The sequence below is a fragment of the Bombina bombina genome, chromosome 1 (assembly GCF_027579735.1).
Source record: "Bombina bombina isolate aBomBom1 chromosome 1, aBomBom1.pri, whole genome shotgun sequence".
Lineage (NCBI taxonomy): Eukaryota > Metazoa > Chordata > Amphibia > Anura > Bombinatoridae > Bombina > Bombina bombina.
In genome coordinates this window covers 1,085,167,346-1,085,191,003 of record NC_069499.1, presented here as the reverse complement: position 1 = coordinate 1,085,191,003, position 23,658 = coordinate 1,085,167,346, and the positions used below count along the sequence as shown (strand labels likewise).

Here is a 23,658-nt window from a genome sequence, read left to right as displayed (position 1 = left end):
TAAAAAATAAAAATCTATTAAATGCATGACATTAAGCATACAAGACCCATGTTCCCCTAAGACTTGTTTACAGGAAAAATGAAACTACATTTTAAAACAATGGTTCTTTTTTAACAATACCATCTCTGCAGGATTTAAAGGGACAGTTCCCCCCAAATTGTTTACAAGTAGCTCCTTTACCCCTATGTTGGCCTTTGAAACAGCTGATTTAGCCTGTGGCATCCAAACCTATACTGAAAGTTTTGATACTGGAGTCTCAGCTATTGAATAGCCTAAATAAACACAGCAAGCAGAAGAAATTACACTCACAGTGGGGTGTAGGATAATTAAGCAATAACATGATATTCCATTGTTCTCTCTATGTATTGAGCTTTAGTCTTCCAGATAAATATAAGCTAATGAAGCAAGTGTGTGTACACAAAGTGATAACATAATGAGATCTGATATTACCCGAAGCTCAACCCATTGTAATAGGCTGTGGTTTAAAAGCACAAAACCAGCTACGTCATATACACAAATAAACCTGAAAATGCAATTTCTCATAAATGTTATACTCTGCAGCTGGTATAACAAGTCATTGAAAATACATTACTATAAAAACAATTCTACAGTGTACTGTCCCTTTAAAAACATTTGTTTTTCCCAAATGAGTTGATACATTTATTTTTAATTATTGAAAACTGATGACCTTGGTGTTTTAAATGAAAATTACATTTTGGAAGAATTTGCCACATCTTCATCTGTTATTGCTCACCCTGCATTTTTAATTGCTGCAGTGGTGTTAAGCAGTGACCTACAACAATTTATTGCACTGGTCAAAATGTACCCCCACAAACTGCTTAGATTTTATGTTGCTTTTACATTTTAACAATAAACATTAGTTTGTTAGCAATGACAAATGATATAATCATTTTGTTCATAACAATAACTGTTTTGTCAGCACTATTTACCTTAGAACAAAAAAAAAAAACATATTAAAAGTTAAACTGAAAGCCAAAAAATCATGGGAGGGTATTCTGTAATAAAGTCTAGCAAAAAAGCATTTCTTTTTGATTTAGTATATTATTAACTCACCTTTCCAAATCAACAAAATTCAGGCTTATTCATGTTTTCAAATAAAAATCTTCTGCTTAAAAAAAATCTTGCAAGAGCTAACAAATGTGTACAAAGTATATCATAACTGTTGGCTCTGTTTGAGAGGCTCAGACCACAACATTATATTTAACATATAAGTTCTGCCCACCTAGAAAATGCTGCTATAATCACAAGGGAGTGAAAACACTATAAGCGTTTTGATAGACAAAGAAATTCATTTTCTGAAGCAAAAAAACACATTTCAAGTGGAATGAAATTAAGGTATATTTTATTAATTACACTATATTTGTTGAAATACCATCTGTTAAGAGTCCATTTAAACCCATCAGAAATGATAATGAAAAGGTTCCTTCCTCCTTTTACTTTTTCAGATTGCACAGGGTATTGCAAAGCATCAGAAAAATATCTTATATCAAAAGTTAGAAAACTGGGCATATTCTAATTCCACAATCAGATTACGATGATTTAGCAGCAGTTAGTCAATTTAATAAAATTACAAGTATATGTATACTCAGGAGCTGCTCCCTTATGATGTAATGTAAAGTAGACCAATATATACACTTAAAGACATATTACATATTGGATTGCTAGGTCAATAAAAGCACAGGAGTCTTTTCTGTTGGTTTGATAAAACTGTACAATCATAAAAGTAAAATTAAGACAATGCACTATTATAAACTATTCCTCGTCAACTTCAACCACAAACTGTGCATGATGTTCTGGCGACTTGCTGTGTGTTTTGCTTAAATGCAGTTTAACTGCATGCTTACTTCCAAATGTCCGACAACACAACTTACATTTAAATTTAGAGTCTGTGTCTTCTTCCCCAGCTATGGGCTGTGGTGACAGTTGAACAGCCACCCTAGTGATTTTTTTTTCTGTCTTAGACTGCTGTTCAATTGCCAGCCTGTTCATGTCTTTCATTTGGAAACCTAGATGGGTTTCCAAGTGGCTGATATAGCTAGCAGGTGTTCTAAATTGAGATGCACAGTCACTACAATAAAATATTGGATGTCCTTTGTCCATATTTTTTAGAAATTTAGTGCCGCCAGTCTTTCTGAGCTGGTATTTCACATTTGCCAACCAGTGGCTTATAGTAGTCATAGACAGTCCTGTAAATTTAGATATCTGCATGCGTTCTTGAGGGCCAAGATCTGATAATAAGTATTTTCCTTCTGATGTTTGAAAGAGGCTTGATGCAAACTGGGCTTGCAAAATAAGAAGATGTTGAGGGTTCCAGTTGGACTGTCTCCCCTTCCTTTTATGCAAAGGAGAAACTTCTGTGGAGATTTCCTCAAAGTGTCTAGTGTCCATCTCCAATTTCATAGGTGCAATTCTTGCTGAAACAACATTCTTTGGGGTGGTAGCTTTTGGAAGAATTTTCACCATGTCCGCAATGTCAGACAAAGCATGCTTCTGAGGGGGCGAAGTGCAAGACTGTGCTTTGGCTGACTCAAATTTCTTTATCTTAGATTTGGTAAGATCAATAGGTTGATCATTGGTTTCAAATAAATACTTGCTAGCAGGCCTTGGTGGAGTTAAACATGCAACTGGTTTTTCCATTCTTTTAATAGGTTTCTGAAACATTGAAATGACACAGGAACTGGGACTTGAACTTGACTGAGATCTCAATGATTCAGTAGCTTTGCCTAGATGATTATTTAAAACAGACTGTAGAGCACTCAGTGGATTCACACATGGTAAATCTGGGCAATGATTTGGTGAACTCCTTAATGTTGAGCAATCATTATTTGTTAAAGTAGGTTCAATAGAATCATTCATTTTTTCTGTTTCCTTCTCATTTATTTGCTTTTCTTTTTTCTCCTCTGCTGGTGAATTTGGTTCTAGCCTAGATGACTCAGGACTGGCTTCAGTTTTAGGGTAATCTTCATTTTTGATATCTGCCTCAGGTTCTGTTTGAGTCACCTTTTTTATTGTGTCTTTTTGAACTTCTGTCTCGTCATACTCCTCTTTCACTTGTGTAGACTGAGTTTCTGATGAGGAGTTTAGGCCAAGTGATCGGCATTTTGGAGCAATTGGTCTGAATTTGTTAGAAAATGTAGGCCTCATTTGCATTACTTGAGAACAAATTGGTGCAGAAGGTTTCATAACGTCTGAAATCTGGTATGCTGCATGAATGCTGGGATATGCACTCCAGCTTGGAGTTCCATTTTGGGCTTTATTTATAGCTGAGGTTACAGTGTTTTCAAGAGATTTTAAAATGTCTCCTCCACCTTTTGACCCATCTTCCAAATCTTCTTCTCTTAAGTACTGGTATTTCAGGGTCGGGTCTAATGGTTTCTCTAACATATCTTCATGTTCTTCACTTGTATCTGACTTTTCATCTTTGCTTCCATCTTCTGCTGTATCAATGTTACTCTCTTTACATGGTTTTGAGTCAGATGTTGCACTACCCGAAGGACTTGCTAAAATTTTTGACTGGCTATCGCTAGATGGTGACTCTGAGAGTGACTGCATCTTTTCCACTGCTAAAGGATCCAAGACCAACTGTTTTCCCTTCTTTGAGGCTGAATTGGTGACTTTCAGAAAATGACCAGTAACCATCATATGTGTTGTAAGTTGCTGCAAAGTGTCATGAGAGCTGCCACATTCCATGCACTTTAAAATTTGAGATTTACAAGCTTCAAACTGCCAGGTGTAGCTGGCACCATTTTGATATCCATACCGATTATTGGAGGAAAGCTGAGGATTACCAGTTTTCTGTGCAGAACTGTGATCAACAAAAGAACCTGTCGTAGAATCAGGTGAGCAGGGCCTGTTCACCTCAAACACACGTTTCTTGGAAGGAGAGACCATTTTTGATGAGATGGTTGGTATTGGTTCCTTCAAAGGCACTTTTTGGTAATGTTTTGTTTTTATCATATGAACACTCAGATCTTGAAGAGAGTCAAAGGAATCACCACAAAACATACACTTAAGAACCTTCTGTGCATCTTCTTTGTCCATATCGTGGAAGGCCCTTTTTCTTGGTTTTGAGTAACTTGTCGGTCTATGCTTGTCCTTCTTGTGGTTATCATCTTGGTAATGGCCTGTTTCATTCATGTGTACAGTCAGCTCTACTAATGTGTCATAGGCTGCACTACATTGCCTGCAACGAAACCGACTGGCCCCTGTGAAGACTGTGCCATACATCTTGGTGCTTTGCCGATATAACTGAACTGAGCTAAAGAGGTTAGGTTTGGAAACAGACTTTGAAGGTAAATTTTGCTGTAAACTTTTGGAGAGTGCATCCTGGTGCCAGTCAAAGTCACTTTTGGTCCCTCCATTACGACTATCACAGCTTTTCCTTTCTGATTGTGGGAGCTTTAGACTAAGTCCTAGGTTTGTCCAATAGGAATCTGACAATATGCTCGCATAGGCAGTCTTCATCTTATCCATGCAATCACGTGCTTCATTTTGATGCTTGGGGCTGGGTGTTGCTTTTTGTTCCTGAGCATCTTTAGTGGATGTGCTTTTGATGTCAGACATTTGATCACTGGCATCACTTAGCAGGGACTCATTTTCCACATCCTGATTGCATATGTGGCTTCCAGGGGAATTTTGGTAACTAAAACTTCCTTTGATGTCCCCTCCAACCTCTTGTTCTTCATCAGTAGGTGTGTAATTGCTGTCTTGCAGTTGAGCTGTAGAACTACTGTCATCGTCTTCATCTTCATCATCTTTCACTGCTTCATCTTTTAAATCCTCTTCTTCCTGAAAATATCCTGCAAAACATAGGTACATATGAGAATCCAGGACTGAAAATACTTAATAATTTTTGCTTTGTAATAATTTAGAATCAAAATACTGGGAAGTGGTAAAAAGAGTTGAAGACAGGTTGTGTGGAATTAGTTAATTAGAGCTGGCCTAGGCCAGCATAAAACCTAAATATAGCCTATAAAACACTACTTCTATTTTTATAGTCTTTCGATAGTATGATTACTTTGTTACATTTTCCTCCAAACTAAATATTTTCTCTTCAAATCTTGCATTAAAGTGAAGGTAAACTTTGGTGAATGAAAGCCCGTTTTTTAAAAATTACTATTAAAAACAGGGGCACTTTCATTCATCAAAGTTTACAAAGCAGCCGTTTTGATTAAAAACTTACCTTTTTTTCTTTTCACAGCCAGAGCAGCTTCCCCCTCCTGGAAATCCTCTCTTCACACGTCAGCAATGACTAATCCGGCTTCCTCCAATCACAGCTTTCCCCCCAGGGTAGTCATTACTTGAGGCCATGCTGTGATTGGAGGAAGCCGGATTAGTCATTGCCTGACGTGTGAAGAAAGGATTTCCAGGAGGGGGAAGCTGTTCTGGCTGTGAAAAGAAAAAAAGGTAAGTTTTTAATCAAAACGGCTGCTTTGTAAACTTTGATGAATGAAAGTGCCCCTGTTTTTAATAGTATTTTTAAAAAACGGGCTTTCATTCATCAAAGTTTATCTTCACTTTAAGTTTAAGTATTAAACACAATTTATAAACTCTTAACCATTTTTCAATGCCAGCTTCACTTCCCTGTAAATGCAACTGGAAATAATATACTGCCTTTTGTAGTTGATGAATAATGAAAATCAATTACTGTCTCCAGCACTGAAAGAGTAACATAAAACAGTTCTAGAAACCATAGTAACTACAAGAAAAGTTCATATAAATTAATATACATAATTATTATCAGTTTAAAATTAGAGGTATAACCTACAAAATAATGTCTATTTATAATGTGTGGGTTTTATGCTAATGACTTATGTTTTGTAACAAAATTATGTGTTTCAACATGCATAATAACTATCAGCAAATTTATCAAACAAGTAATTGAAACCAGGATCTGCAGGCACAACAAATTTGTTCAAAATCTAGATGCTAGCCAAATAAAGTAGGAGCCAGAATTTTTGCATGTATGTATTTTATATGTATACTAGAAAAGAAAAAAATCTCACTCTTTCTCACACCATTCATCAAAGAATAATCTGTACTCCTAGGGATCTTGCATTTACATATATAAATGATATAAAGATAAATAAATAATTAAATCAGTGGTTTAACATTTTGGCTGCCAGTAACACACATCAGTGCTTTTAATGCACAGTTATTTGTAATATGCATACTGTAAATTAGTAATTTAACTTGCCCAAAATACTGGAAACATTTCTTAAATTTTGCTATCATTCAATTTAAACAGAAAGCCTTGCTTTTTTTTCTATTTACCTGTCAAAACTAAATTTTTTTTTTTTAAGTAGACAACCCAAGGTATTGATCTAGGCCCATTTTGGTAAATTTCAACTTTTTCACAAACTTATGGTTTATTACTGAAATTATTTACATATCGCTTGTGCAGTCCTAACACAAATGGATTTAAAAGCTTCTCTGGGATCCCCTTTGTTCAGAAATAGCAGATATGAATGGCTTTGCCATTGGTTTTTGTTAAATAAAAGGCCGCCAACTGCATATGTGCACCACACTTTCATTATTCCCGCCAGTGAAGGGGTAGCTTGAAAGGTTAATTTTAGCTTTAGTGTAGAGATTACCCTCCCACCTGTTACCTCCCACCCCCTGATCCCTCCGAAACAGCTCTCTTCCCTCCCTCACCCCCCAATCTTAGTTACTGGCAGATAGTCTGCCAATATGAAAATTGAAGGCAATTTTTTAAAATTAAATGTATATATATATATATATATATATATATATATATATATATATATGTGTGTGTGTGTGTGTGTGTGTGTGTGTGTGTGTGTGTGTGTGTGTGAAGAAGGCAGACCAGAATATACTGTCTTACCCCTAGCAGTTATATAAGAGAGAATGCAAGTCTAATGATGAATAAATATAACGAATACACTCACTAATTATACTATCATATAACTGATACAAATCAAACAGAAGAGATATGATGGTTATTTCTACTAACTGAAAAAATAAAAAATAAAAATAAATATAACCTGTTGTGTAAAAATATATATATAAAAACACAAATGTTCTGTATAGAACAAAAAGTTTTTTGCAAAGTTATTTCCTCTTCAGATCCAGAATATAAGTATAACAGTAAAAAGGAAATCCAATCTGAATTAGATGTAGAAAAAATTCACTGTGTATCTGATATATATATATATATATATATAAGTATTCCAATTAGATGCACTCCATAAAACAAAGTTTGTATATATCCCATATAGGTTATTATATGTTCCAATGTTTTGAGACATAGTACACATGCACGGCACTACTGTGTATAGTTCTGCCATGCATGTATTCTCTAACACGTGTGTTAGTTCTGACAGCTGTCAGGAGCAGCGTGTACACATTGATATGGAATAAAGAAGTGACGGACACGTGATGATGACGTCACTGGAACAAAATGTGCTCCTCGGAATGCAAACAGAGTTGGAGCTTAGTTCAGCTGAAGGGGATTTGTCAATTAGACATTGCTGGGTATATAAGGCGGGTGTGTGTTGGGTTATAGTAGGTAAGATTGTTTGGTGATTGTATCTGCATTTGACAAAGGGACCAATGTGGTCTCGAAACGTTATGCTCTATTTTTAATTTTTATACATTAAATGTGAAGTTTTACTACAAAGACCAGTGAGTGCTTATATTTGCTACGCTATATATATATATATATATATATATATATATATATATATATATATTCTGCAGTGTAGGATTAACCCTTCCCCTATCCCTCCCAAACAGCTCTCTAACCTTCCCCCCTCTAACTATGCCACCCATCTTCGCTACTGGTAACTGTCTGCCAGTACCGATAAAATGTTATTATTTTTCTATTTATTTATTTATTTTCTGTAGTGTAGTGGTCCCCCCTCCTATGATCATTAGTTAGGAACCACCCACACACCTTTGCTCTCCATTTATTTTCTATTTTCTGCAGTGTAGGGCACTCCCACTCCCTCCCCCTCCCCAGTCCACTGCCACCCACCCGCCTCCTGGGTTCCCTTCCACACCTCCCGCTGGCACCATAAGATCTGGCATCTGCCTATATATATGGAAGCGGAGCGACAATCATGCTCAGGTTCCATATGCGGGCAGACGTCTGGAGCTCAGGAACACTAGCTCTAAGCTATAACTTAACAGTCGAGACTGCTGGAGCTTCCTGCAGCTCTGACATATATATACATTGTGCGGTACTTTATTTATTGTAGAGATGCAGAAATAGGTCTTAATGGGCTAAGGGCTTAACATCCTGGTTACTGTTATGTAGAAATGTAAAGGGACATTCCAACTAAAATTGGATTCCACATTGATGCATTTCAGTTTTGAATAGAAGCATTTTTGTAATATACGTGTCTTAGCAAAAATGCTTCTAATGAAAGCTATAGCTGTTTCCAAAGTGTATTTAAATATACACTGTGCACCAGCATTTTAAACACAGCTCAGGGAGCCTAAGGTGCAGGTACCATCTGGTATCAAAAAGAAAAGAAAAAAGACACACCTTTTAGGCACACACTTATAAATGTTAAATAGCAGTGCAAATATTACATGTAGATGAGACCAAAAAAGAGAGCAAAATAAAACGAAATGTAGCCACCAATCAGCAAGCTCAATCCAGGGTACTAAACTTAAAATGTGCCATCTCCTAAGGATTACATTCCTGCTTTTCAAATAAAGATAACAAGAGAAGAAAAAATGATAATAGGAGTAAATTAGAAAGTTGCTTAAAATTGCATTCTCTGAGGCATATTTAAGAAATGTCTTGCGGACCTGATCCGACAGTGCGGATCAGGTCCGCAAGACATCTCAGAATGTGGAGAGCAATACGCTCTCTGCATTAACATTGCACCAGCAGCTGCTGGTGCAACGCCGCCCCCTGCAGACTCGCGGCCAATGGGCCCGCCAGCAGGGAACTGTCAATCAACCCGATCTTACTCGATCGGGTTGAATTGTTGCTCTGAGCAGGTGGACAGGGTTATGGAGCAGCGGTCTTTGTGACCGCTGCTTCATAACTGCTGTTTCTGGTGAGTCTGAAGACTCGCCAGAAACACGGGACGTCAAGCTCCTTTCGTAGCTTGATAGATAGGCCCCTCTATCTGAATCATGAAAGACAAAAAATTGATTTAGTATCCATTTAATTTCTTAATGCATATAAAAGGATATAATTTATCAAGCAGCATTTGCAGTTTCTCAGACCTTCATGTATCGGCTTTTTATACTTTCTGCCTCTTCTGAGGTGGTGAAGATAAATCACCCTGAACTCACTGATCAAATTTGATTGACTGGCCCTGCTCTAGCGAGATTGGTTGCACAAGAGGGTTCTTGTGCGATCTTAAATTTCGCAGCTTGATAAATTTACCTTAGAGTTAATGTTTTCTAAACATTACACAACAACAAAAATTAAATTAAAAAAAAATACCTTCAAAAAAGAAAACAAAGTTAAGGATAAATAAAGAAAAATTAGAACATTGCAATTATTAGATTTTCTTCTGTACTACAAAACTGGGTATTTTCTTTTAAATTGTTCTATCTGTGATATTGGATTTTAATTTCTGATAGTAATGAAAAACATAAATACAATTATAAAATAACAATATAATACAAAATAGAATTTGCCCAAGATTAAAAAATAAATAAACAAACAAATCTTTAATTGTAAGGATAGATCAAATAATGTGAATTTCTATTAAACTTATTCAAATTGTGATTTGATACCTTACAACAGCAATTCCTTTATAGAATATAAACTATGAAAAATGGGAATTTCAAATGCTTTCAGTACCTATTAAAGGATAAAACGTTAGAAAAATCTAATTGTACCAACAGCAATTATATTACTTATTAAATATAATTTTGTTTTATTCCAAACTGTAAATCTATTAAAAACTATATTAAAAACTACTCTTAAAGAAACATAAGCCTAAGCCTTCATTTATTTAACCATAGCATAGACCACTTATTAGTTAGGTCCTTAAAGGGACATAATACTCATATGCGAAATCACTTGAAACTGATGCATTTTAACTGTTAAAAGCTGACAGGAAAATATCACCTGAGCATCTCTATGTAAAAATGGAAGATATTTTACCTCACAATTTCCTTAGCTCACCAGAGTAAGTCCTGTGTAAAAAGTTATACTTCAGCTGCTGTCCAGCTGCAGGTAAAAAAAAGGGAAGAAATGAACAGCAGCCAACCAGCATCAAAAGTGCTGAGGTCTTTTACTGTGATCTCATGAGATTTCACTTAACTCTCATGAGATTTCCTTAAACTTAATAGGGAAATAACATGAGTGTGCACAAGGCTCACTCCCTTGCCTGTCCCAGGACAGACATACTGATTTGCTGCTTCAAGTCCTTCACAATGGGATGTGAATACTTAGGGCATTTTGAGGTAAAATATCTTTCATTTTTACATAGAGATGTTTAGGTGATATTTTCTAGTGAGCTTTTTACAGCTATGCTGCATCACTTTTATGTGTTTCAACATTTGGGTACCATGGCCCTTTAAGACATGGAAAAGAAAAAACATATTTGTCTCTACCTGATTTGTAGAAACCCTACAATCAAAATGAAACAAGTTTAAATAAGACGACCAATACCGGTACCTAGCTCAGTGCAAAAAGCAAAGAACACACCTTCCCTCTTATTGCCGTCCCTTTATTAAAAGCATGTGCACCATTATATATGATATATGTAGGGTAACATCTTTACACCAGTACATAAAGCACTCTCATCCATCTTTTCCTAAGTTATCCAGAACCCTAAACTGGAAAAAATGGGGCTTTCTAGATAATCCTGGCAGTTAAAAGCTTAATAACTATTTTCTGTTACTGGCAGACTATGGGGTAGATTTATCATACCCTGGGCGGACATGATTCGCTATAGTGAATCATGTCCGCCCTGCATCGCTGAATGCATACGCTGTCGGCATTTAACATTGCACAAGCAGTTCTGGTGAACTGTTTGTGCAATGCCTCCCCCTGCAGATTTGTGGCCAATCGGCCGCTAGCATGGGGTGTCAATCAACCCGATCATATATGATTGGGGGGTTTGATGCCTGCACCCTCAGAGGCAGCGGATACGTTAAATAGCAGCGGTCTTAAGACTGCTAATTCTTAACTACTGTTTCCGGTGAGCCTGAAGGATCGCGGAAATAGGTGCATTAGGTACCATTTGGGGCTTGTTAAATCGGCCCCTATGCATTAATTCTATTTTTGTGTGATGTACTGGTGGCAGCCAACGGGTTAAATGTTGTTGTGTTTGTAAGTATGTGTATTAGTAGCATCAGTTAATTAATGTAATGCATTACTTACGCAATAAATCCCTAGCTTGTATGTGTGCGTTATTGGAAACAAAGGGCTTAATAGCGGGGGGGTTATGTGTGTTACTACCAGCCAATTGCTGCTCAGAGGTACAAATGAAATTACTAGCAACAGTAATAAATGCAATAAAGCCCTTTATAAATAAAGGAAGAATGATAAATCAATTCTGTTAAAATGTATTAATTGATGGGTAAAACATGGAATGATAGTTTATTACCACACATTCTTATACACACAAAAAAACAAAAAAACTTTTTTTTGTGATATGAGCTATGTGTCCCTTTAAGTACTGGCAATGGATTTTTCTTTAAAGCTGCTGCTATATCTCTCTAAATACAGGCAAAACTTCCATCAGACAAATGTTTAGTGTATCTGAGAAAGCCACAAAAGCAAGGATTTCATCAATATTTCACAACAGCCTTGGGGAAATTGTAGACTGCAATGCTGTAGGGCAGCTAATGGAATTACCCACTAGGGTTTTGTGCATTTAAAATAAGCAGCTACTGAAAAAAATTACCCTTCAGCTTGATAGAAATGGCTTTAAAAAAACACAACAAAAAACAATTAAATACCCACAAATATTTATCCCTGCTTGTGTGTTAGGTCCTTTAATAACAGGTAATGTTTTTTTCCCTTCCAAATGTAATAACATGCATCTATGAAAAGTATCAAAAATTAATAATTAAAGTTTTGGTTTTTTTTTTTTGGGGGGGGGTTGTAACAAATGTGTTTGCTGTGTTATGGATCTACAATCCATATTGAAAGAGGCAGATACATTTCCCTTTATTCCACATTCTGTGCAGACACTGGGACGTATCAGAAATGATAAATATGAGTTTATCTATTGAAGCAGCATTCCCATTCTCAAAATTAAAATAAATAAATAAATAAATAAAAGAGCTTTAAAATTAGTGCTTGTATGAAATACTGTGTGTGCCAGGTTGTATATTCTAACATATTGGGCCAGATTATGAGTGGAGTGCAAAATTGAGATTTCGCCAGCGAGATATTTGCACTCCAATCAGAATACCAGTGCACGCAATTGTGCGCTGGTATTAGAAGTGCGCCGCAATGTGAACACTTGCATGGAAGCTTTGTGCTCACGAGAGCGTGCTTCCATAGGCTCCAATGGGAGTCTCATTCTGATGCCGTCATAGACGGCACACAACATAGAGCAGCGAAGGGTGTAAGTCACGCAGCGATGGGCAGCAAATTTAATATATATATATACATATATATTTATGTGTTTCTATGTGTATATACACATATTAACACATAAATATATATGTATATATTCATATACATATATAATTACTGGGAAAACACAGTTCCCATAGACTTTAATATAAAGGCACTTTTCAGTGCCTTTTTGTTTTCTAACACCCTACATCCGCAAACCGTAAGCCCTTAAAACTGCTTTGTGCAGTTATATTAAACAAAAATTAAAATGCTGAAATATTTTATTATAACAAAATAACACTTTATTTTGGGGGCATTTTTTAAATTAAACAGATGTCTGACCTCTGGTTAATTTCCGGAGCTCTCATTGCTACCACAAGCTCACTGTAGCATTAACAAGTCCCTTGTAATGGTTGGTTATTTAACGTGCACCTGTAAACGGACACATTTTCCCTTTTATGGTCACACGTTAAATTAGCGCTCCACTTGTAATCTAGCCCATTATGGGGTTTACCATAATCCTTTAAAACAATTTATCCAATTATTTTCTACAGAAAACCTCAATTAAAGTCTTTAGGAGATTTGTGGAAAAATAATTTGATTTGTATAACCCCATGTGGTCATTTATTAACACGACATTGGCCACAGATACTCTCAGGCACTTCATGTGAAGCAGGAAAATATAAGCATGTACATTATTAAGGTATATGAGAGTTTGTGCAGATAAACCATTTTATAAGATTCCATTAAACCCCCACATTTTGGAAAATGCTGTACTTATAAATGTATTTATCTCTTTAACCAACGTTTAAAGGGACATACCACTTCAAATGGTCTCATTAAACAATTGGCAAGTGCACTTTCCATTGTCCACAAAAAAACTTGCTCCCATGTATTACGTCCATATCAACTCTAGGTTTGCTGCAGGCGTTTTCCTACCCAAACTAACCATAACGCAGAAATGATGCGTATAGTGTGCAGTGGAAAATGCTAGAGGCAGCCATGACTTTGGTGTTTTCAAAAGCTGCTAGGAGTATGTTTTGACAGGTAAGTACTTTTGCTTTCATCTCACAAGCTCTTTTAGCATGGGGGGACTTGGGAGCTTGCGGCAGCTGCCCTTTGGTATTTTGTGGGTGGGGCTAAGCACTGAAGGGGAGGGGTTGCAGGGGGTCTGTTGGTAGGTTTAGGAGGATCATGGGTGTGGCTCAGTTAGCCCTTTAAGACAAAACCACCAAGAGGCTATGGAAGCGGGCAACACCTCCCGACCTGTGACAATCCTGCAAGATGTGGTTTTGAGGTATGGAAACATATCTGTGTAGCCACCATTCATCATTCCGCCATTTTCATCTCTGAAGCAGAAGTCTATTTTTACCCTGGATCTGACTTTTAAATGTGACAGTTATATACAAGCAACAGTGCAATAAGGAAACTAAACATTAGGGCTTTTTTGCACTTTTATATCCCTTTTAATAAACATTGGTAGTAATTATAACAAAAGTTTATTTGCATTATATGGGTAAATCAACCATTTTTTAATGAAAATTGCATATACATTGGGCAGATAGCTGCAGTACAAATAATACTTCCCCTGAGTAAAATAAAACAACAGATGTGCTTGGTGACAGTCCTATTGTATGTGTATGCTGATATACAAAAACAAATAAAAAACATACAAACAAAACCCACAATGAACTAAAACTCAAATCTTGCAGACAACATTGGAATCTATGTGGATGCATTAAAGCATTTAATAGAAGCTTTTTTATAATATACATGTATTAGCAAAAATGCTTCCAATAAAAGCTATAGCTGTTTCAAAAGTGTATTTAAGTATGCACCGTGCACCAGCATTTTAAACACAGCACCTGCTCAGAGAGCCTAAGGTGCTTGTACCATCTGGTAATGACTCAATTTGTTAATATCTGACATAATACAAGCCCCACTGTTGCTCTGAGCAGCTGCAGTTAAAATGCTGGCACACTGAGAATATCTAGCTATGCTTCACATGCACGTGCAGAGAAAAATATTAACACTAAAAATGTTGCCAATACAAGTATAGTGCAAATATGTTTCTATACAAAAATGCAATTCATCTGTGTGCATCTAAATTTTGACTGGAATGTCCCTTTAAGTAAATATATTTTCCCTTTACATTTATTTAGGGAAAAATGCAGAAGATGTATGGATATAAATATATTTACAATATATATGTTGTACAAAAAAAGTTATATTTTTTATTTTCTCTTGTTGTAATCTGCTGGAAAGTTTCCATGGGGAAAAAAAATTGACTAGAAATTCATTGTTATCCGCTTGTTAGCTTCCAGCAATGAAAGGGTTGTGAATCACAGGTAAGTAGATGAAAAGCGACACAAAGGTTAGCGCTTCGTGTCTTGTATTTTCCTTTTCTAAACATGTTTGATTGGAATATAATTTCTTTAAAAAACAATATGACCTCATTTGTAAAGCAGTGTTCATAGGGAGCCGGTCAGCTGTTAAATGTATCCGAGCAGTTTGCATTATGATGAAGCTAAACTGGAATTTCAATTATTTTCAGGGCACATTTAAAATTATAATACTTTACCGGGTTAGTGCTGCAGTTCATCCAAATTACTCATAAAGTATCATATCAATCTCTCTAAACTGTGTGTGGCTTGTAGATGGGAAGAGGTAGATGAAATGAGAGAGGGGGCACTTTGATGGTGACCTTCATGCACATTCAATGTACGGTGTGCTTATTGTGGCGCCGTGTGCCAAACAGTAATGGCCAAGTGCCTGCTAACTGTGTTATCCATTAGATGAGAAAACAGACTTGTGGAGCAGAAATTTTTCAATATTAGAATATTGATTTAAGACTTAAAGGGACAATAATATTTGTTATATATGGAATATGTATACAGCAATTAGGCGCTACATTCTAAATGTTCTTTATACAAAATAAATATTTTAAAAGCATTCACAGCTGCAATTTGTTACCAAAATGTGTATTACTTTGCAGCCAAGGAACACACCTCTTAAAAAGTCTGTGTACAATGCTACAGGGTTAGCCTATCTGGGGTAGTGAAAAAAACACAGGTTACTTTATAGGAATAGAGAGTAAAATAAATATTCATTACAAAGTTGCTCTGCACAATTAAACATTTTATAATTAATTCAATTGTGAGTAATTTTGTTTGATGCTAAATTATTTTAAATTACATTTTTTGTTTTGTTTTAAATGCTCTGGCACTAGTATCAGCTCTGAGAAGAGGATAGTAACATTTTCCAGAAAATATATCATCTTTGACCACCAGTTTGCTAGGCATTTTTAAATAATTTAAAATAAGACAAAAAATGCTTTACTAATACATTTTCGTAAACAATTGTATTGGAGCATAGTTTACTATACTTGACATTAAAACATCCATATAGTAAATAACAACATTTTACAAAAACTTTGAGATATTGAGTATTTAAACATTAAAACAGATGCCTTAATGCAATAGAGTATCACCATCATTTTCTGTAGCCAATCAACATTTAAAGGGACATTCCAGCCAAAATTGGAATCTACATGGATGGATTTCAGTTTTGAAAAGAAGCATTTTTTAAATATTCATGTATTAGCAAAATGCTTCTAATAAAAGCTATAGTTGTTTCAAAGGTGTATTAAAGGGACATGCCAGTCAAAATGTAAATGCACATAGATTTATTACGTCTTTGAATAGAAACACATTTGCAATATAAATGTATTGGCCAAAATGCTTCTAGTAAAAGTTATCACTGTTTTAGTAATAACATTTTTCTCATGCACGTGCATGTGAAGCATAGCTAGATATTCTCAGTGCACCATCATTTTAAATGCTGCAGCTACACAGAGCACCAGTGGGGCTTGTATCATGTCAGCAATTAACAAACTGAGTCATTACCTGATGGTACAAGCACCTAAGGCTCTCTGAGCAAGTGCTTAGTTTAAAATGCTGGTGCACGGTGCATACTTAAATACACTTCTGAAACAGCTATAGCTTTTTATTAGAAACATTTTTGCTAATGCATGAATATTCCAAAATTGCTTCTGTTTAATACCAAAATGCACCCCTGTGGTTTCCAATTTTGGCTGGAATATCCCTTTAAGTATGCACCGTGCACCAGCATTTTAAACACAGCGCTTGCTCGGACAGCCTAAGGTACTTATACCATCTGGTAATGACTCAATTTGTACATTTCTGACATGAAGAAAGCCCTACTGGTTCTATGAGCAGCTGCAGTATTTAAAATGTTTGTGCACTGATAATACCTAGCTATGCTTCACTTGCACATGCAAATATTAACACTAAAACAGTGATAACTTTTACTAGAATCATTTTTACCAATACAAGTATAGTGCAAATATGTTTTTATTAAAATATGTAATTAATCTATGTGCTTTTTAATTTTTTAAGGCGTAAATATATCTATAATTGTTCATATTAAAACTTATAGAAATATAAATAAAAAAAATGGCATTTTATTTTCTAAATGTTCATGCTGAGTACTTTTAACCTGGTTGTCTGGACTGATCAGAGTAATCAGTGACTGTCAGTTGTTTTAGAGTCACCAAAGATAAATATAAAGTATAAAAATGAGATATTTAAGGTTAATGTTATATTAAAATAAGTAACATCTTAGTTAGCCAAAAAAAGACTGAGGTTTGCTGATTAAGTCACAGCTTATAATAAAAAATATATGAATCTAATATTTAAAATGTTGTAAGAGCAGGAGAAGTGAGGCAGTCAACATACACAAAGGTTGCAGTAGGTCCTCCTGCAATTATAAAGATTGGAAGTAATGTTTTTTACACGTAGACTGCAGTATAGAATTCTACCGGTTACAGCTACAATAAAATCCATCCCAATGCATTTGAAACAGTCCTTTAGATTACCATACAAATTGAGAAAGTAAAAACCCGGGACCGGGAAATAGGAAGGCGCAGTCAGGGAGGGCCAAATGAGAAGACAAGGTTAGTGGGAGTGATTAGCTGGCACAGTCATGTAATCTGAAAGATGTGGTTGGTCAACCCAACAGGAGTTGGTGGCCCTGGACAGGTGGACTGGAGCAGGGGCCATCCATGGGTTTGGTTGGGTGTTGCTGGGGTAAAGTGAGAGTGGGTTTAGATTCCCTGTTTTAAAGGACCATTAAATGCATTCTATTTGCATAATCAAAATATCTATTCTAAAAACAAAATGTGTAGTAGATTTTTCTGACAAATTTCAAAGTTTGTTAAATTTTCCTTCCCTTATATCATCTGGCAGTCATCAGTGCTGTCTTCTTGTGCATGCTTAGATAGCTTAACATGGCAATGACTGTAGCTTTGGAAAATATGTGCACTGCTCAGGCTACAAATACCGCAAGAATAAAAGCAATATATAAAACTTCAATTTAGCTATCTTTCTGTTCATTTGTGGTAATCCTGCTATATATCATATACCACACATATCCAAATATTAAATGTCATACTGGTGTCTAGAGCGGGGCTATGACGCAACGTCTATCCTAGAGAACGCTTTGTAATTACGAGACATTTTTGTTTTGTCACTATAGAATAACATATCATTGTTATTAACATTGTTTTAACAAATTAACATCCTTTCTACTGCAGGTCTTTTTTAATAGCCCAACTACAGGAACCGTTTTTCTTATTTGGAGGAGCCAATAGGGATTTAGTGTACAGACAATGGGCTTGAATTATCAAGTGTCGAGCAGACATGATTCGATATTGCATACGCTGAAACCAGAAAAGCTTGTGTAATGCCACCTCCTGCTCACTGGCTGCCAATTGGCCGCTAGCTGGGGCTGTCATTCATCCCGATCTGGTCCGCTGCTTGATAAATGGAGCAGAATGAGGCTAGTCACAGTCATAAAGTTAGTGGAAAGTGAATTGTTTTGCAGTTGATATCTGTTAAAATCAATCAGGGACAGAACTGTAGCTGAGTTATCCAAGAGAAGTCAGCAGGGCGCATTCCAAAATGTTCAAATTAGAAATTGCTTATTTTTCAGAGCTAAATTACATGAAAATGGGGCAAAATAAATAATGAAAATATATTAAAAAGTTATATTATATAAAAATTTCAAGGTGTTTACTATCCCTTTAAAGGGACATAAAAGTGAATTTGAAATACACAGCAATTTTGTGATAGCTTTTCCTGTTCACACAGCCAGGGGTTGATCTAGACCAGGGTCGCCAACCTTTCGGACCTCAGGGACCTCTAAACTCACAATTTTGAATCCTGTGGACCACTAACATGATTTTTTTTGTAAAAAGGTACAAACCTATATAATGTACATATATATATATATATATACACACACACATACTTTACATAGATAGTATAACCATAGATAAGTTTATATTAAGGGGCATATGTATCAAGCTCTGAATGGAGCTTGATGCCCCGTGTTTCTGGCAGACATCGCCGGAAATCAACCCAATCGAGTATGATCGGGTTGATTGACACCCCCCTGCTGGCAGCCTATTGGCAGCGAGTCTGCAGGGGGTGGCGTTGCACCAGCAGCTCTTGTGCTGAATACGGCAAGTGTATTGCTCGTCGTATTCAGCAATGTCTGTCGGACCTGATCCGCACTGTCGGATCAGGTCCGACAGACATTGATAACTAGGGGCCTATGTATATAATTACACATTTTTAAGAATGTTTTTTTGGAACTAACTGAATGACAGAACTGAGAGAATACTTCCAAATGACAGATGAAGGGTGAGTGCCAACTTTTGAGCTGGAAACAGAGAGGCAGTCATTATTCTCTACTACTTTTCCAGTTATCCTTATTTAAATCCCCCATTTTTACCAATTTACCTTGCCCTGGGTAGAGAATAATATAAGGGGCTAACTATATGACTTTTGGCATCTTTGAGAACTGGAAGGTGTAAAATTAACCATAGAACCACCGTTGCACACAGCCTGTCAGACATATACTGGTAAGCTCTGTGAGCGGGCAGGTTAAAAATAGCTCTTAAAGCTGTACCACAAAAACAGTGCGCTCTTCATCCATACCTGAGATATCACATAGCGTCCCCACCACACTTGGAGCATAGTCATGTGACAAATGTCTTGCATGTTGCCTGCCTCTGTCTTGGCTGCAGGTTGCACTGCTTTCAACCATCCAGAATTTTGTGAGATATGTCAGGTTTGGAAGCATCCAGCTATTTCTCTTGAGGGGCTCACTTCCACACTTCCATATAAATGGGAAACCAGGGCCACCCAACAATGTTCCAGAGTTGTTACAATCACAACCTTTCCCACTGTTTAAAATGCTGGTGTAAGTAGCATATTTAGATATGATGTCTGTGCATTTACAGAATAAAAGCTCTTACTGAAAAAAATTACCGATTTTAGTAGAAGCATTTTTGCTTATACGAGTGTATTGCAAAAATGCTTCTATACACAATTCAATTACAATTGGCTATAAAGTCCCTAACAAATGATGCCAAATGTTAATGATTCATGCTGATTATATGTTATTATATGTACTTATTATCATGTGTTAATGAATCATTTATTGATTAAAATCAGCTATCACACAAACCTTTGTAACAGAAAAAAAAACTTGGCTCCAGGGATAGTGTGCATTAGTAAAGTATTCTTCAAACATTAAGAAGCCTTTTTCTCCACTAAAAGAAAATCTAATTTAGGGAATTTCACTCAAGTAAAATAATGTTGTTGTTGTTGTTGGGTTTTTATTTTATTTATTGATATGCTTAAAAGACCACAGAAAATGTGTTCTGCTAAGAAGCACTTACAGTTCTACAGAGCTACACTTTATTTACAGAAGTACATTTTCAAAATGTTTTAATATAAAAATTGAGGAAAACAACTTCTATGTTGCAAATTATCAAGAAAAAAAGAAGACTGAATCTAGTGCAATTATTTATTGCTTTATGAAATGATTTTGGGAGTGTGATCACTCCTTAAAGGGACAGTATACACCAATTTTCATATAACTGTATAAAAATAATATGCACAGATGCTGATCTAAAAATCCTGTATAAAACCTTTAAAAACTTACTTAGATGCTCCCAGTTTAGCACTTTTGATTAGGTTGACTGGAACACCCAATGAAAGCAGACACTGCCCCCTCCCCCTTCCTCTGCATATGAAAAGACTCTTTACACAAACAGGAGCAAGCTAGAGTAGGTATACATCAGTATTCTCCTAAAACTTTGGGGCTTGGTTAGGAGTCTGAAAATCAGCACAATGTTATTTAAAAAATAAGCAAAACTATACATTTTTTACAAAAAAAATGTATTGGCTATATAAATTAATTATCTACAAAACATTTCTGCGAAGGAAAATCTAGTGTTTAATGTCCCTTTAAATGTGATAAAAATATTCCTATTGTACAGTACGTTATTCAACACAGGCTTTTACCCCCCGAGGCAATGAGTACACAAGTGCATGTTTTCGTCCACAGGAACGACTCAAGCAATGTGGCCTTTCATTGGCTGTGTCATACATAAGCATTCCATAGAAATAGTGAACTGTCCAGAGGTTAAAAAAGGCTTATTATTTTATTTGAATTATGCAGAAATGAAGCTTGCACGTTTCTTTATAGAACTCCTAATTGATCTCAGTAAAAAATAAAGTTTGTATTACACTAAGTATTAAAATTACATGAACTCAACATTTCATTTCCCATAAATTAATATTGTAATTAAATGAATAAAAATAAATTAATATTGTAATTAAATGAATAAAAATAAATTAATATTATAATTTAACATTTATTATTTATTTTGCATGCTTTTACTGGAAAAAACATTGAAACATTTTCATGTCTCATGCCCTCAAAAGGACCATTAAATACAAGAGAATTACGTAAATAACACAGGCATAATACAAAGACAATACAAAATACACTTATAGGAGTTTTTTTTTATAACAAATGTATATCCCCCCCCCCCCCCCTCCATTTGCTTAAAATTCTCCGGTCATTTGGGCAATTTTGTTTCTGAAATTCCTGGTCCTTGAGAGGTTTAACAACTAATATAATTTAAAAAAATAATAGACTATTAGTATAATATTCTCAGGGTAATCTTTGCTTTGAATATAACATTATGCCTAGGATGTTTAAGTGTTTAATGTCCTTTTAAGTCTGCTACATACTTCAAAGTGATTGCTCATACACTGCTCATTTACATCTTGAGCTAACAAGGGAGATGCTATAGTCACCGAAGTATTCAAGTAGATTATTCATAGCCAGCAAAGCGCTAAATATTATTCTAAAAACACTTAACTAAATGTTTTACACATATTTTTTTATGTAGATCTTTTTTTTAATCCAGTGCTTAATTGCTAATACATTCTTTTCATTTATAAAATAAAAGTTGCTTTAATGTTCTTTAAATACGAACAAAAATAGCTTAATGAAGATTAATTTATTAGATAAAGTTGGTTTCTTGGAATAATTTGTTGCAAATCATACCTAGGTAGGCTAAGCAGTAGCAAGGCACTACTTGGTGCTAGCTGCTAAATTGGTGGCTGCACATATATGCCTCTTGTCATTGGCTCATCAGATGTGTTCAGCTAGCTCCCAGTGCACTGCTCTTTCTTAAAGGGGCACTGAACCCAATTTTTTTCTTTTGTGATTCAGATAGAGCATGACATTTTAAGCAACTTTCTAATTTACTCCTTTTATCAAATTTTCTTCATTCTCTTGGTATCTTTATTTGAAATGCAAGAATGTAAATTAAGATGCCGGCCCATTTTTGGTGAACAACCTGGGTTGTCCTTGCTGATTGTTGGATAAATTCATCCACCAATAAAAAAGTACTGTCCAGATTTCTGAACCAAAAAAAAGCTTACATGCCTTCTTTTTCAAATAAAGATAGCAAGAGAACGAAGAAAAAATCGCTTGCTTAAAATTGCATGCTCTATCTGAATCATGAAAGAAAAAAATTGGGTTCAGTGTCCCTTTAAACAAGGGATACAAAGATAATTAAACATATATTCATAATTGTATTCTCTGTCTGAATTATGAAAGAAACATTTTGTGTTTGGTGTCCCTTTTAGAGTTTACAGTTTCTTGTAGCTGTTCTAGAATAAAACGTCTGAGGGCAGTAATCTGAATAAAATACATATGTAAATGTATGCAACTTAATATTTGGCTTTTAATATATCACCTCATGCTTATATTATTTGTTCTTGAATAAGGCTCATTTAATTTAGCTGTGTGACTTCGCTCTGCATTGTGGGTCCTCTGGTGCCATAAACATAGATGAAATAAAAGCTTTAATAACAAACACTTCCAAATGAAGTCTCTCCCAGCTTAGGCCTAAAACAAAGTTGTAAATACAGTGCACACATTTTGTTTTAAGACTCATACATAACTCCACTCGCCATCTCTGTGATATTAATGCCTGTCAGAACTATTTATCCAGAATGTGCTGACAGCAACGTATTTGCTATCTAAATTTACATCATAAATAAATCAGTAATGCAGCGCTTTAGTAAACCTTCAGTGATTGGAAATACAGAACGAGTAAACAAACTACAGGCCTAGCACTTTGCAGGCTAAAAGAGAACCCAAATGTTTAATGTCACTGACAGACAGAGGAGGGATCCCTGGCAAAAAAAAAAGAACTTAAAGGGACATTAAACCCAAACATTTTATATCATGATTCAGATAGAGAATGCAATTTTAAACAACATTTCAATTTTCTTCCATTCTTTTGATATCCTTTGTTTAAGAAATAGCAATGCACAAGGGTGAGCCAATCACACACAGCATCTATGTGCTGCCACTAATGAGACTATCTATCTAGTCTACTGAGACTATCTGGATATGCTTTTTAGTAAAGGATATCAAGAGAATGAAGCAAATTAGCTAAAATAAGTAAATTAGAAAGTTGTTTAAAATTGCATCCTTTCTAAATCCTGAAAGAAAAAATGTGGGTTTCATGTCCCTTTAAAATGAATGATGGACAAAAGAGCAGAAAATTATATAAATAAATGGGGGAAAATGTTTTAAAAGTAACGTTAAGGAAGCTCCATTTGTATTCTCTGGATTTTCTAAAAGGATATCTAATTTATGTGTTCAGAGAAGTTCTAATGTGTAGCAAAGGGTAGAAACACAGGTTAAAACTTATACCCCAAACTGGAACT

General features: G+C 35.5%; 1 protein-coding gene across 1 annotated transcript in view; it reads right to left on the bottom strand.

Moving 5' to 3' along the window:
• Nucleotides 1-1,346: 1,346 nt before the first annotated feature.
• TSHZ2 (teashirt zinc finger homeobox 2) overlaps nt 1,347-23,658 on the bottom strand; it is a 270,639-nt gene continuing 248,327 nt past the window's right edge. Inside the window, exon 2 of the mRNA XM_053694005.1 lies at nt 1,347-4,820. Coding sequence (XP_053549980.1) covers nt 1,774-4,820 — 3,047 coding nt within the window. The 3' untranslated portion in view covers nt 1,347-1,773. The remainder of the gene's footprint in view (nt 4,821-23,658) is intronic.